The 17,401-nt window shown below is 36.7% G+C and overlaps 1 protein-coding gene across 1 annotated transcript in view; it reads right to left on the reverse strand.

Moving 5' to 3' along the window:
- DDX10 (DEAD-box helicase 10) overlaps window positions 1-17,401 on the reverse strand; it is a 161,258-nt gene that overhangs the window by 105,107 nt on the left and 38,750 nt on the right. Inside the window, exons 12-13 of the mRNA XM_017831672.1 lie at window positions 15,654-15,742; window positions 7,261-7,726 (exon numbers count right to left, since the gene is read on the reverse strand). Coding sequence (XP_017687161.1) covers window positions 7,261-7,726; window positions 15,654-15,742 — 555 coding nt within the window. The remainder of the gene's footprint in view (window positions 1-7,260; window positions 7,727-15,653; window positions 15,743-17,401) is intronic.

Below are 17,401 nucleotides of genomic sequence, written 5' to 3' on the forward strand. Positions count from 1 at the left end.
TCATGCTACCACATCATTCTGGCATATAGCATACACATAAATATATTCCAGATGGTATACTTATTTTTAAAAACTTCATCTTTTTGTGACCACCATAAAAATGAATCGACAAACAAGAAGTTATTTATACTTCTCAGACAACATTGTTCAGTAAACTATTGGCACAATAGCTAGAGAAAATAACAAACTACTATAACCCACAACTGTTAAATAAAAAATAAAGACACCTAGTATTTTATCTGAGACTGTAACACTGTTCCACAAATGTCAAGTAAAACACCATTAAAGCAAAGACTCGCAATTTTAAATTTATTCTGCAAATATACTTTCCATCTACAATTCAAGTGAGTCTCAAATTTCAACCTGAAGGGAAAACCTCAAGAAACAGGACATAAGAAAAGACAGTGAAAACCTGTCTTGCAAATACAGTATCCATTCATGAGTCGGGACACAAATTTTCATAGTACTCTTTCGAAGTTGCCCTCTTCCCATGCTCAATCTCTGCCACTCTGCCACTGACTCAGAGATAATGCAACAAAACATCAACTAATATTAATTTTGCTCAATGTGGAGATTATGGAAACAAGAAAGGTACTTTCAGCAACTCCAGTTTAAAATGAACAATGTCAGTACTATTATTTCAGATAGATATTGGTTTGTGTTCCCTTCCCAGAATACTCATAGCAAAACCTGCATTGCACAAGTACCTCAGACACACTCCTCTTCCACTCTGCTAACAGATAAAACTAATTTTAAAAACCACAGTAATAATGACATTGGCTTTTCTTCTCCAGCTGCCTACCTATGCAGTCTCTCTGCAAGAAGCACAGTCACTATTACCACAGAAAAATAACATGAAAGACAGTTTCAAAGAATGCTTTGTGGTCTTGATCACACAGGAGACAAATCTGAGAAAAAATATACTGTCATTTAGCTCCTCAAAAAGTTACCCATGTCATTTTGTTTTCCCACTCAAGGACACCCATCTGTATGCTTTCCTGAGTGATTTACTAATGCACCCCATTTTCTTCAGGCATGTTTGCCAGACATCTCACTTCTCAAGCACAACCATGTTGCTTCACAGAGATCCACACAGAACATATGGGCCATAAGGAGCAGGCAAAGCAGTGTATCTTGATCCGATGAGCATCAGCTAGCTGAACATTTCTTGCAAGAGGAACAAACATACATGTAGCTCAGGCTAAGGAGAGAAACCACCCCACACTGAAATAAGTGGAAAGCTACCACAGGAACAGGGTGGTAAAGGATAAGAATACCTCGAAGACTTCCCAGCCAGGCTGGCCCAAAGACATTTATTCTTCATTTATTTTTTACTGAAATAAAGCCAGAGGCTGTAGTCTTAGTTGTTTTAATTTCCTTTCACTCATTCAAAGCAAAGCTTCTTTCAGAGATTTTTATCCCTAGAGGCAACAGCTGTTGCTTTCTCCAAGATGGAGAGCAGAGACCAGCCTGCAGAAGGTAAGAGACCCTATCCCAGCTGGCCCTGCCAACACTACAATTCTTCATAGCTGGGGACAAACCAAAGTCTCATGGAAACAAGGAGCATCAGCTCCATGCAACCAAGCAGACTTCCTGTGATCACTGGCCTAGCTCCTGGTCAGTCAGCAGGAGCTGGTCAGGCTGATATTCAGAAACACCATACTAAACACATTTTTCCTTTTTAAAATAATCACTAAATTGCAATCTGTAGCTTGTTAGTAATACTGTAATGAATTACCCAGGGACTCACTTTGGCTAATAGCTGATGGATCATTACCAAACCCACAAATTTTATTTCCATAATTATCAAACTATTTCAGCCAAAAATTACACAGCTCTGACACAAATTTAGAAATCTGCCCCAAAATATTGTTTAAAATGTACAGAGGTAGTTTGTTAGGCAATGCTTACAGTAGCAGATGTCTGTATCAGAGAAGACATTCACTATACAGCAAAGAATAATTCTCATAATTTTAACTATATACTGTGCCGACAGGTAATTGGAAGACTCCAGATACTTATTTGCTAGTTGGTCTGCATTATTACTATTTCAGGAAGCAGCACTTCCTTTAAAAACTAGTGTTGTATAATTTCTAGTAGCATTTCACAATTTTAGCACTCAACTTCAAGAACACCACTTATCCAAAACTATATCATAGTTATACATACTTCCAATGCTTTCACTCAGCAAGCACTCAGGCACTAATGATTTTAAAGGAAACCGTGGCATTTTAGAATTTACAAATCCTATGGATTCAGAGAATATTGATTACAACTAGGCAGATTTAATGCCAAATATTTGGTTCATTCACCCTCATCTATGAAACTGCTGCAATATCTTAAATAAGGTTATAAATCAGTGATAAAGAACAATTAAAACCGAGGGTGTTAGCTCAGGCTTGAGTAACCTACTGGAAGTATTTAATGAATAGGATTTTAGTGAATCATTTTAAATCATACAGCACTCTAATATTTCTTGAGATGCAAGACCACACATCCCTCTCAGTCATTTCAGGTCTATTTAATTGCAAGACAAAGCACACACGTCACTGCAACCTAAATTTACACCAGACACTGAAACCTGAGCATGTAAGTCATAGTCAAGCCTGCTCACAGCACTCCGCACAGCATGAACCATCAATCCCCTAGAAAGATCTCCACTAATGAACAGGTTCAAAACTTTTAGACCGTTTAAAACAAATTTCAAAGTACTTCAGTGAAGTTAGCCACAGAAACACTACAAAATAGCTTCCTCTCATTAGGACAGCAAATGATGTGGTATGTCAGCAGATTCAGCAGAGTGAAGACAACCTGTGAGGTGCTTTGGGTAGCACATGGAATTAAGGATTTTTTTAACCCACAGCTTCAATAACTAAAAAAGAAAGTATTGACTTTTATTTAACTTCAAAATAAATAACTTCTCTATTTTCTCTGCCAGAATGCCAGCTTTGCAACATGTCTCCAAGGAAAAATTCTCTCTTTAGAGCTAGCAGGCTGCCCAGAGCAGCTTTCTTCTCTTGGACAGAAAACACTGCTGCAGCAGGAGCAAAGAAGGCTACCCCTAAGGGGAAACACTGTTACCAGAGCCAGCCAGCTTGCTCCCTTGCTGCTTCCTTCCCTCCTTTGGGTATTTTCTATCCTTCTATCCTGCTATCCCATAGGGGATTATGTCCTCACTTTGGTGCATATTAAATTATGTTTCCTTGATCCATTTACTGTGCAAAGTCCACATCACAAAGAGCTATCACCCTCTGCTTCTTGGCATAGACTCACTCATAATCTCTAGTTAGGGAGATTTACCTTTGTTTCTTCTTTCCTCCTTTTATAAACATGTACATATCCAGGTCATAATATGTCAGTTTATAGTGTTTATGTGTTTGAGAACACATAATTTCATTGTATATAATATTACTGGATTGCAGGGCAAGCCAGGTAGCGGAGACAGAATCATGGCACATAAAATAATTTCCCACCACAGTATTCAAACAGCAGGCTCTTCAAGAGTCCAGATTAACTCTAAGGAATCTGTGAGTGCTACTTAAAGCAGTCCCCTGTATGCTTTTGCTTGTTACAGTGTTCCAAGCAGTCAGCAAACACACCTGAAAAGTTTTAGGGGTCCATAAAACAAGGAATGGGGGCACAGAGAGGAAGTCAGAGCAATCTTAAGAACTTAGCAGTTTAGTATTTTTTCAGGCTGAAACAGAGATTCAAGAGCAGAAGACAAGTCTGACAGTATGCGATACATTTGACAAGTTGACTGAAAGAATAAATGAAACCAAGAAAAAATATTATAGGTTTAATCTTAGTTCTCAAAATAAATAATGCTTAAAATTTAACAAGTATAGCCCTTGAATTGCCAAATGCAACAACTGATTTCATACAATTAGCATTGGAAACAAAGTTTGTAACCAGGGAGTACTTACAGACTTTGCAACATCAATACTGCTAAACAGTGTTAAATGCACTTTAAAAGAATAATTTCCATAATGTTAACACAACAGCTAAATACTGCCTATCTGCTAATGGCTCTATGCACATAGCTGACCTTCTTTTTATGCATAAGAGCATTATACTTCTAAATAAGTCCCATGAGTTATATCACCAGCTAAAAATCCTGATATATCTAAGTAAAATTCGTAAATTGAGCAGCCAGTGAGTACCTCTTAAAAAATGAGCTCAGAAGCTCATAACAAAATTGCAACATCTGCCAAGGTCTTTCACCTTATCCAAGGCTTCTCCTTTTATACAGCAATGCAGAGAACAAACTTTTCTTTTTTATCTGTTGTCACAAAATGATGGAGACAGAGTACACATGTGGCCAAGGGCCACAATAAGAAAGGGAAACAGTGGAATTGAGCCGTTAGAAGGATTAACACTGTTAGAAGGATTAACACTGGATGTGTCCCACTTCACATTATGATCTACCTTTCACTGTTAGGTTGGGTACCACGTACATACAACAACAACAAAAAAAAATGTTTTATGAAAATCCCACAAATCCCCTTCCACTCCATCATCAGTTTAAATAAACCCTGCTCCTTCTGACTAGTTCCTTTCCCTTGTTACAAAGATGGATGAGCCAACTCCACCTTGTAATCAAAGGTCCGGGCACTACAACACCACACAGATTACTCGGAGCCAGCCTAACACCTCCTCTTGCTCCTTCTTCCATTGGAGGGACTAGGGTAGACACAAGGATGAGAAACCAATGGCATCTTTAACAACAGCTACTCAAAAATTAAAACTGAACATAATGTTTCCATTTACAAAACACATCCTGAAGCACAGTGATCACAGCAAGCAGGACTATTTTGCTGCCAAATGAAGCCTAACACAAGAATAGTGAAATTGCAAAATCAATCACACATATTAAAAGTATAAAGGCAAACTGAATTTAATCTTTGTGGGCATACTCATAAACCTCCAGTTAGATGACCACATACCAATGTTTGCACAGGACTCCTACCTTACTTAACACACAGAATAAATTTTTCAAAAAACCCCTCTAACCAATGTAGCAGAATATACACTGTATGTTCATACTTAAAAACTTCTATCCAGAAAATATACAAATGGGAAAAAAAATACAAAAAGTGTTGCACATTACCAATTTGGTTTCAAGATGCACAAAATAAGGTGCTGAGATATACATGTGAAATAAAAAATGCAAAATGTCTGAGTTTTTCTATGTAATTTCTACTATGTGCATTTGTATAACAAAACATTAAAAGTTAATACGGCTACTGATAGAAACCTACATTCTCTTATTCTTACTAAAAATAGAATCCTTACATTTAAAGCATTCCACAATTTATCAACAATTTTCACAGTAACTATGGTAATAAACCCCACACTACGGTATGCATTGATCAAGACTCTCTCCCACAGTTATGCAGAGCATGCTCTGCATTTCTACTTTCTAAAAATTACATATTTCACTACCATAAGCATTTCTGCAGGAGATGATTTAAATATAATTTAAGTTCTTAATGATACAGATCTTGAAACTTTTCATTTTTTTGGTCAGAGCTGCTTAGAAGAGTAACTAAATATTTCATTATTATGCCCCCAAGTACAGGATGCTTCAGGTGATACAAGGTCTTCCACACTTGCACACCAAGTACAAACCACTAACTCTCACTGCAGTTCATAAACACTGAATCACAAAAAGTAATGTCTGACTTGCCTGAAATAAACTAACCTAAAAGGTTATCCAGTGAGGCTACAAATTACTTTCTAAATCACTTGTATTTTTCATACAATTTCTTTTGTTTATTCTTTTACCTCAAAGTTTCACCTTTTACCATTTCCTGAACAAAACTTTCCAATATACAAAAACAGCATGAAATCGTCTGTATATTTCAGCATGACAAAATTGTAGAAGCAATAAGAAAGCTGTGGGAACACCATTCTTTAAATAAGGCAGAAATCTTTTACTTCACTTTGTTTTTAAAATAGCAATTTCTTTTCTACATGAAACTGAAATTTATTAATAAATATAAGCTACTGCCTGGCAGTGATTGTGCCTGGGCAGAACCACTCTGGCCTAGAATAACAGGAACAGAAAGTTCATTCCAGGACCATCCCTGTTTCCAGAGTTCTCAGACAAGATGGCAACCTGCAGCAGTCTCCTCTCAGTAGAGAAGAGAGTGCAGGTAGTGGTCAGATTACTGCACAACTGCTCATCTTTCACAAAGACAGCTGATAAAACTAGTTCATACACTTCGCTACATACTAAAGGAAAGATGCTGGTTATAAATGCAGCTAGTGGGCTGATTAGCATTAAGGTCATGACAAGTGCCCTGTGCTGTTAAGTAATAGCATACAAAAAAAAAGATTTAAAATACCAGTTGGAAAAATAAATACTTTGCTTAACGGGAGGCTCCCCTTGCATGCATATAAGTTCAGAAAAACATCTTGATGAACCAGATGACTATTTCACTTGTATCTTTTTTCTACAGAAATATAGCTGTGAGATAGTAAAGGATACACCAAAAGAAAAAAAATCACAATATGCAAATACCAAATGTGCTCTACAGAAATAATAATAATTAAAAAAAAAACCACACAAAACCACCCTTACTCTAACACTGTATTTAAAGATTAAATGAAAGCAACATTTCTCAGAACACCAAGGACAGAAATATCCGAACTATAAAGCTACTCTCCAGGGAAATGAAAGATTTACATGAATACTTTCAATAAGCCTTTATAACCATGCTTTGCACTCTCTCTGATACTGGCTCAATTCTTAATTGCAAAAGTCCTTTTGAAAGTAAAAACGTTTGAAAGTTAAATTTTTTTAAAGATCATTTTGTTATGCTTTCTATCGAGAAATGGTTCATTATGTATTGCAATTCTGTTCCCAGTGCTATAAACTGCAGTTCAGCATCGAAATTACAACTGAAAGTGGCAGCTATTTAGAGAGGTACAAGCGAATTAGTAAGTGATAAGAATTAAAACTGTCAAAATTTCCCAGGTATTCAACTCCTATTATTCATAAATTAAAGCAAGTACAAGGATATTCAGTATAGCAAATAAAATTACTTTATGCTAACTAACTGCATAAAATGATAAAAGCTTAAGTCACACCACTTATCTTTTTGGGAGTATTTATGACCCCTGATACACATACACAACACATCTGACTTCAAGTGAGTATTCTACTAAGGGCAGAATTTTCTCTTTCTCCTCCTTCCTTGGAGCATGCCCTATATAAAATCATTATGATCCATGAGCCTTACTGTAAAGTGCACTTACCGGTGCTGGATTATCGTTACTTTCAACACCAAAAACATCCCGTTGTTTCACTGTCAGCAAATCAAGACCTTTAGTATCATCATCGTCATCGTCATCATCATCTTCAAAGAACTGTGCAGAGTCTGAGTTTGGTACCCTGCTTGGTATAGGACCTTCTTTTTCTGCCTCTTCCTCCTCAGATAGTTCTTTCAACTCATCCTCAGACTCATCACTCTCCTCAGCATCTTCACTGGAAGAACATTCCTCTATTTCTTTCCTTCTCTCATTTTCCTTTGTTTTGTCAACAGATGTTTTTCCACTGAAATTAGTTCCACGTTTCTCCACTCCTTTTATTGAGGAGAGGGTATTTTCATTTTGCTCTGCCTCATCTGAGTGATCTGTCCCATTGGCTGCCTCATTTGCACATAGCTGTTTCCGAACTCTTTGAAGAAACCTCACACGAGGTGCCATTGCAAGACCAAGTGACCTAAAGCATGAAATTAAACAAATAAATTAATTTAAAAGGTAGATACACGAAATTTTACTAAATCAGAATCCGTCATTGATGGTTCAAGTAATTAAATTTCAATTACGATAATTCATTTTGATCAACACATTTACAAAAATTCAGCTTGAAAAATACAAGTGAATATTGGGAGAGGAAGGAATATGAAGTAACAGAACTATCAAGAAGAGTTAAAAACCTCCCAGGAAGAAAAGCAAACTAAGAAGCTGCAAAGTTGTAGATATGACCCAATTATCTATGATTCACAGTAAAATGTGGTGGAAGAAACACCAATGTAATTTGGTATTGAAGATACACGGATACCATACCAAGGACTGAGCTAGCACTGACCTGTCAGTGTGCTTCACTGCTGGTAGTGCACTCAGAACATTATCCCCACCATCTCACAGTGACTGAGAGATTAGAAGAACAAACACAGTATGGATAAAAGACTAATGGCAGAAAAAGTTGAGGGAGAGACATTTCTCCCTTAAAGGCAATTTCACCTGCTTGCACCACTCTACTGCAAGGTCTTACCTTCATGGCATATGTAACTACTAGTGCCAACAAAACTATTCTTTTATCCAGTTGGTTATGACAATTCAAAGTTACACAAATACTCATTAGATGAAGGGACAAAAATTGGGCAAAAAACAGAAATCCTGTCTATCAACCATATTGGAGAGCATTGCATGGGAACAGATTCCCTGTCTCCAACAGCTCGTTTGACTTCAGTAAACTTTGTAATTGCCCACTATTATTACACCTGACTCTGTCAAATCTAAATTGAGAAAAAGCAATATTTAAAGTCTCTTTCAGAATTCATGAGCCGTCATATTAGATGAATAAAAAAATGTGAGGGGACACTGGTACTGTACAAGGAACACACAGAGACCACAACTACATTTAAAAACACATCATACAGAACAGATAGCATTAGTATTACCTGGGGCTTGTACATACACTTAACAAAGGAATAAAGGATTTAACCAGCTACATTGGCTACATATTTACACATGCACACACACATATAAAAGACTAGCCTCTTTCAATTCAGAATACACACAGCTATACACCACCTCTCCTCACAATGCTGCTTGCTTCAAGTAGATAGCATTATTTCTTCTTTTCACCACACAGCTCTGAATAAAGAAACCTGAATTATAGCATAGGAGAAAAATCAAATCTATATTCCCTGGCAGAAGAGTCATTATAACCAGTCCATGAAGCATCAAAAAGGTACTGCAGAGCAGCAAGAGTGGACTGTAGGCCCTGGAGAGCCTTGAACTGTTAACGATGGCCAATGGGACAGAGTAGTCAAACAGAGGGGCACCCTGCTTAAGTAACAAACAAAAAAAACCCCAAATGCAACCATGGCTGTGGTTAAACAGTGCACTTTTGGTACCAACCACAGGTTAAAACACTGAAAAGTGGGCATGCACACGAAAAGCAACCCACACTGTTAGGATAAGAAACAAATAAAGTTTATTTGTAATGTAAAAATTTTGGTTTAGTATTTCTGATAATTCAGCACTCTTATTCCACATGCAATTAACAGCAGTAACAAAGAAAACAGAGTTTTATGAAAAAAAAAACAAAGGAAATTTTTATGCAGTGTATTTTGCACATTTACTTGCAATGCACTGCTAAGAGCTTTGGGAACTGAAATTAGAGAAATGATCTTCAACTTGTTTTAGTGTTTGACAGCAAACACTACATACATTTGCAATGAAAGGATGTGTTAAAGTTTGGCCTATTGACTAAGTGTAATGCAAATAACCAAACAAAGCAGATGCAATGCTTCACTGCAGCAGCTGGAGGCTGTTCATGGAGGCTGTTCATGGAGGCTGTTCATGGAGGCTGTCCATGTTCCATGAACATGGAATTGGGCCTTAACACTAGGCACAGTAAAACACACATCAAGAGATTGTTGCATTAAATCTCTTCAGCAAGGGGATCGAAGTTGCAAGAGGCAAATCCTTTGCAAGAGAAACGCTTTTTTGCTCTTCCAGATTTTGCAATCAGTGTTCGCTTCTCTTTCTCCTGCAGACAGGCACAATGTACACAGAGCTGAAAACTCCAATTCTCTCAGAGCTTTTCTTCTACGCCTCCAGAGCTGCATCAAAGATCAGGGTTTGACAAGGTGAAGAAACTATTCTCTCCACAGCAAAAGTTACAAAACAGACAGGAAGAGCAGCCCATGATGTGGACGAGACTTCACCATAGGTTTTTTTTTCACTCAAACATGAAATTCCATTTGCCATACTGCCGTACTGCACTGATATCTTACTTAATAACTAAATAAAATTAATTATCAGTTAGTGTTGGCAAATTTTTCTACGCTGCTTAGCAACCCTACCAAAAAAGACCAGTGCAATCAGAATTCAAATTACTTCTGAACCAAAACAATACAGACCTCAGACATAGGGGAGACAGAAGGCATTAAGGTCAATTTTATTTGGTACAAAAGTAATAGTAGATAAGCTTAGACAAAGTGCATGCAATAATCCCCAAATACTTTTAATTACATAGCTTCTCAAAGAAATGTCAGCATTTAGGCTCATTACTGCCTCTTTTTCACAGTATCTTCCAAGTGGAGAACAACCTGGGACAAACACATTCTACTACTGCTAAAAGCTTCCTCAGAAGCTTTTTGTAAGATTTGATGGTTTCTTTAAAAATTAGTTCTTAATCATTTGCCAAATCTATAGCTCATTCATACTAAAATAACTCAATACATGAACCAGCTTTTCTTTTCATAAACTAGAAAGGGCAATATTAGTTTACAATAATTCATTAGATGCCACTCAGACTACAATACTACTCTAACTGAAGTTACAGCTATTTTTTGATTTTAGCACTAGCATTTCACACACTCATCTGGAATAAGAAGGGTTTTCTGATAAATATAGACAAAAACCGGGTAGGTTGTTTAGTGAGATTTCATAAATTCTAAGAGACAACACTAAAAACATACTAACACAACAATGTAGTCCTCAGACTATGGCAGCCTTTAAATGGCAACACAAATTCAGCTGCCAAACCAAGTGACAATCCTGTTTCATATTGTGGTGTGAAATGCAATGACTTCTTGAGAGCAAGCTCTTCCAGAAAGATATTTTAAATCAGCTTCTAAAAGCAATACTGAAACCAATGGATTATTTTGCTACTATAAATCGCATTTCTACTCATCAAGTGAAACTGAGGTGGCCAGACATCAGCATTCTCTAACATTAATTAGGGAATGAATAGACGTAACTAAACAAATGGCATACAATGTTCAAGTACCTCTGTTAAGTACTCAAGTAAGTAAGTAAGTTCACAGGGATTTCAGGAAATATGTTAAAAGAGTAAAATTGCAAAGAAATAACCCTGTATGGCTTTAAGGAGAATAATACTTTTGTTTCTATTGAATAAGGAGGATCAAACATCAATAAACATTTTTTTAAATTAATTTAATTAAATAGCGTAACATACTTAAAATACTGCCTTTTCTATGGTTTGTTAATTGTGCTTATCAAAGACCTTGAGTGTGTTTACATTAACATGATAAGTTCACTATGTCTCTATTTGGATGAGAGAAAAGCTGGCCATCTCTCTTAACTCCTTAAAGATTGAATCTTAAGACACTCAAAGCAAAATCTGTCCTTGCACAAAACAAATTAAACCAGAAATGTAAGACCAGTCCAATCTTTAAAGATTTAAGTGTCACAAATGTTCCTAATCTGCACCTAGAAGATTGCTAGTCCTTTTTGAAATATGAGCCAGCTGTAAAGAATCTGAGGTCACTTCTGCTGAACTGCTGCACAACAGTTTTAGACAAGTTAGTGATTCACCCTAATATTAAGCTACTACATTTACTAAATATAAGACATATTCCATTAGTGAACTTCTTCAGAATTATTTGAACACATAAAAACACAGCCCAGTGATTACTTTTACTGTAGAATAGGTTCAGACAAAGATTTAAAATAGCTTGAAAAAGGTTAAATACTCCCAGAAGCTATTTCAAGAGAAGAAGTATGTATTACTTGCCTTGCAATATATGCTACATCTATGTTTAACATTTAAAATGTTTTCAGAAGATAGGATGAGCAACCATTTGAAAACAGGAGAAATCACATCAACTGAAGTGACACAAATGTGAACTAACAGGCTTTCCAGATGGTCTGATTAATAACCAGAATGAACAGAGAAATTGCCTTTGCTGTGCTCTTTACTTACCAGCCAGCTTTATTCCTCTACATTAAGGAGCTCTAATGCCTATTCAAGAGCTTATGGGTCAGGCCCAAAGAGAAGGTGAACAAAGAGGATGTTATGGTTTCAATCTAATCACTCAAAAGACCAAGATGTAGTCTTCCTTACAGAAGCAAAAGGAATCTCAACACTGCAGTTGCAAGCCCTGGTGTTTTTGGTACCTGAGCCACCCTGACACCTGCTCAAAGGGCAAAACAGCACAGCACAAGTAACAAGGCTTTCTGGAGTACATTAAAAATCCTTTTTCCAAGTTAGCTGGCTTGGTCAACTCTGAGAGGCACTCTGCTGGAACTGCTTCTTATGCATATGCAAATACATTTACTTCTAAGGTGAGTGAAGCTTAATAGCAAGCTTGGCTGCAGACTGAGAAAAGGTAGCTCAAGATCCTAGAAGAATCTAGGAAGATGACTAAGAGAATAATGACCCTGGACTTTGAAAGAGAAGACTGCAGCTTGTTCAGAGAGCTGTATGGCAGAAGCTTACAGAAGTAGTTACAGAAGTTCAGGAAGGGACAGCTAGATCTCCAGGTGGTTGAGAGGGAGTTGAGTGAGAAATGCCCAAACTGTTCAAATGACTGCAGGGAATGCTGCAGTCCGTATGAGTAATACTATATGAGGCTGAGATTAACTAGGTAACAGCATAAGAAGTAAAGATGGATTGCGTGTTCTCATATCACCCATTTCAGTGCAGCTTTGTAAAACTGATCTGCAAGCAACACTTGCAAAACTAACTGGGTACCAAGTTGGGTATATCAGACATTTTTCCCAGTAACTTGGCTTCAACCTGCTTTATTTATTCTCTATGTACCAATACAGGGATAAACAGAGAAAAATATGCCGCATTCCTCCTGGAAGACATGATGAAATTCACAGAGGAAATTACCTTCCTTGGCAACCCCTTAGAGCTCTGACTAACCCGTCCATCCAGCACACTGTTAAGATTTGCCCATGGAGAATGGTGTGTATATATGTTAGCACTTAATAAAATAAAGTGCCTGAGAAGTAAAATATTTCACAAGACTGCCACCTCTTTACCTTGTCTCCTATCCAGGAGGCCAGACTAAGTAATTACTCCTCTTCGCCTTGTTGTTTGTTTACATTTTCTTATGTTTTCAAAGGTGTGCTTTGAAGTAAAAAAGACAAATTTCTCTTTTATGAGTTTTTAGAGTTTCTCCTTCACCAAACTTAAAGGCTGCTTATGTTAACACAAGGCCTGTGCAAGTCTTCCTGCAGTAAATTATTCTTTATAGCAATTTCTAATGAGAGGATACTGGAGAGAATAATAATGTAGCATAGCTTAAAGGTGCTTGATCACTAGTACACATATGTCTGTATATGTCTATATGCACATACAGACATGCACACACATTTTGTTTTTTATACAAATTGGATTATATATATATATTTATATATAAATATATATGTAAAACATATAAAAGTGAAAAAGACTACTGCTTTTCTGCAGATTTAATCAACAGAGCTTAAGAGAATCTTAGTGCACAGACAAGCCAGGCAAGAGAGTAACAGGGAAAGCGGAAAACAGCCTGAAATGCAAACCTGACAGGGGCATTAAGCAGCCTATTTTCTCTGCAGGATTTTTAGTGGAGTAACACGTATCAAGCTAGCAGTAAATCTAGACAGAAAGGATGAAATATTTTTTGGAAAATCCACAAGGAACGAAAAAGGAAGAAAGGATTACCATTCCAGGTTTTGCCATAAGTTTGTTTTGCAGAATGTAAAACAAGATTGCTTCTAAATGCAGAATTCAAACATACCAGACTTTGAGGGACTTTCATATAAATTAAGCTGACTGATCTATATATCAGTGGATGTGCACTGAATTGAAAGCCAGGGAACTGCAGGGTGTATTTAGGCTGACTAACAGTCTGGAGAGAAGGGAAGAAAAGTGCCAAGAAACTAAAACAGAATCTCAGAATTACCTCCCAGATTTATCTTCTGACCTTTTGATTACACTTCCATATATTTCATAACCTTGACTAAACCTCTCCTACTCTCTCCAAACAGCTAACTGGTTTCCTGCATTTTAATATAGGAATGACTTATTAGTAGCTTTGCAAAGCTGGGACTAGAAATCATTTTGATGAAGGACCAAATCCTGGCACAGAGACCCCAGAAGAACAGAACTGTAGACTACTCTGTCTACATCAGTATCAGATACTAGATGCCACGCCATGCTGAAATCCAAAAGGATGCGCTGAGATTCTGAAAATTCAGCATTACTACCATCTGCCAGATGGTTTCTTACACTGGTTAAATTTGTGTGGTCATCCCCCTTAGCCCTAATCTTCTACCACTATCCCTTACATTCAGCACAGTAAGACCTATAGGAAGATTTTAAAGATGCTGACAAACGACACAAGTGAAGAAGGGCAGGCAATGCATAATGAAATCTTTCAAGTTTATGCTAGTTCTTTTTCAAAATTTCTCAGCCTGTAAAGTTAAAAAGCATCTTTTATAATAGGCTTATGTATCTTAAAAAACATAATCATGTTAATGGTAGCACAGCACAGGAAGACCAGGTGTTCCTCAGTCTAGCAATTTGTCACATTTTAGTTCATTATGCCATGTACTGACAAGTTTGAAAACTTTAGCCTTCTCTGTATGAAATTCCACAGACATCAAATTAATTTACCATGTACCTTTGAACACCTTACTGCTCCCTTATGACTATCCTATGTCCCATGAGATTTCAAAAACTTTGCATCTTAAAACAATTTCAGGTGGCTGTCATCTGGAAAGTCAACCTGTCAAGACTAATTTCCCTCCCATACAAAATGTGGAATGTACAAAAATAGACATAGCAAAATAGATGCTATTCAGTCTAGTGCAGATGTTTAATCTTTACTAAATACACTGAATCTTCTGAAAAGTAATTTATGGCCAACGAGCAATGTCTCAATCACAACCAAAATGAGACTGCAATATATCTTCGGATACTCCAATTTCTTTTTAAATAATAAAGTTCACAGGTTGGCATTTAGCTATGAGGCTGAAGGGCAAATCTCAAGGGAAAAAAACAAAACATGGTTCTGTATCTTGTACTTCAAAAGTACTCCTCCCTCCTTTTCACCCCTCCCTCCTGTGAGTGGCTGGAGAGGAGAATTGGAGGCACAAAAGGTAAAGATCACGGGTTGAGGTAAAACCAATTTACTGGACACAGCAATGAGACAAGAAAACGAACAGAAACAGCAACAACATTAGTAACTGACATGCAGAAATGCTCACTGTGGACCCAGCAATAAGTTATAAAACTGGACAGCTCCCCCCACACACACCCAGAATGAATCCCTTCTCCACGAAATAGAGTCCCTTCACCACACCCCCAGCAACGACCTGAGGTGGTACTGGAAAACCTCCCTGTCCTGGCCATGTCCTCTCCAGGCTACTACAAAAAATTAACCCTGTCCTGGCCAGAAACAGGACCATTATTTCTCTCTATAGCAATATACTGGTTTTACACATAAAATCTATTTAGAATGTCTTTTGAAAGGATGGCATAAATGTGAAACAAAATATATCACAAGACTGTCCAATTCTGTGTGCTAACATAGTCAAAACAGGTATTTAAAGCTATCATATACTGCAAAACTTTTCACTATACACTTTTCATATTCCAAGTTAGCCATACTTACAGGGCATATTCTGCTAGAGGCAATTTGAAAACATCAAATACTTCCTTGTTCTTCATTAAATAAACTGAACGCAAGTAGGATACAAAACACTGAAAGAAAAATAAAATTATTCAACAAAAAAAGAAACCGTTCAATTACCAACACAAGAAACAAACATTACACTGTTGCTCTAAACACAAAATGGAATTTCACCATTAGGTGGTCTAACATCGATTTCAGACCAAAATTCTTTTACACAATACCCATCAGCCAAAATTTATCACTACTCCAGAAGTGATGCAACTTCAAATACTCAAATTTCATTATATGCACATTAATTGGCTGAATTTCTCAGAAGTATGTCATGTTATCTATCCTTAGAAAGAAAATACAACAAATTAGTCAGAAGGAAATATCACTGATTCAATTTTATTTTTTTCTCCCAGCTCTTCTGGGAGAAAGAATAGACTGTGTTGCTATCAATCTGAAGTGTCCTGACTTAATCTCAGAAAGAAAGAAACTCATTCAACTCAATATAACTGCCTTTCACTGTGGCCTATAACGGCCTAAGATGATTCATATTACCTTGCATTTACCATCAGCTCATCACATGCACACAGTCAATTAATGCAACTCAGCTGACCAACATAAATTCACTATACAACATCTACTAAGACCAGTCCAAGGTTGAAGTTTCAATTAATCCCAGACTTTCACCAAGAAAACTGGAAGCGCTGCATACCAGAATAACAGTCTTGTATTGCATTTCCCCATCCTTCTCAAAAGGAAAGATTCTTATTCTTCTCATGTTTCTTTTACACAGTCTATTTCTACCTATCATCAGCAGCATAAATTCTGGAATATTTTAAGTATCAGAAAAGGTTCTTGGATTTCTCTTGTTCATAACCTAATTTCTAACACATGCCAAAACTCCTACCATGATGCTTAAACCATCAAACACTCATAATAACAACAAGTTAAGCTCAGAAGGTTGTATTAACACATACTATAATCACATCTTTGTTCTGCTATGTACAGGCACCTGTTAGAGAAAATTAATGTATTAATAATTCATGCAGAATTAAAAAAAAAAATCCATTTCTTGTTCATCTCAGGTAGAGGAGGAAAGACCCAACAGTCAGGAGCATTGATTTCTTATGGGGACTCTCTAAATGGTTCTAAGAGAAAAAAACACTTCCAAAGGTGAAAATATGAGTCAGTAAATTAAGCAATGTAATAAATTCATTATTTTCTTCTCAGTAAACTGAAATAAAAACTACTAATTTTAAGATATGTAGAGTTAAGATGTACTTTTCAAGCTGCCCAATACTGCAATACAGAACTAAATTTTCATTTGCTTATTTTTCCAAGTGCTGAGTTTTCTGGGTAAATTTTCCTTCCTGATTATGTCTTTCAATTAATTTTAGCTATGGAAAGTGTGAGTTCAATCCATTACACCGCTACCAAGATTGAAGTGTGGAATAAAGCACTCTTTCTTTGCTCACATTAAATTATTAATCATTTTTACAAAGATAACTAGAATGTTTAGAAAAAGGCTTCCAATTTGACAGATCTCATTTATCTTTTGTTGTCTAGCAAGTGACAAAAATCAATGAAAGCCTCTTTTTTCTCTGCAGTGACAGATGGAATAGAGCAGATTAAACAAGAAGTATCCTTCCTGTGAATCTGAAATTTGCAGATCTGAAGACCTACATGAGTCACTACTTGCCACTACTTTCATGAGGGTTGAAATCTCATTGTCTGTTGGA

This window comes from Lepidothrix coronata, unplaced genomic scaffold (assembly GCF_001604755.1).
Source record: "Lepidothrix coronata isolate B3197 unplaced genomic scaffold, Lepidothrix_coronata-1.0 Scaffold194, whole genome shotgun sequence".
NCBI lineage: Eukaryota > Metazoa > Chordata > Aves > Passeriformes > Pipridae > Lepidothrix > Lepidothrix coronata.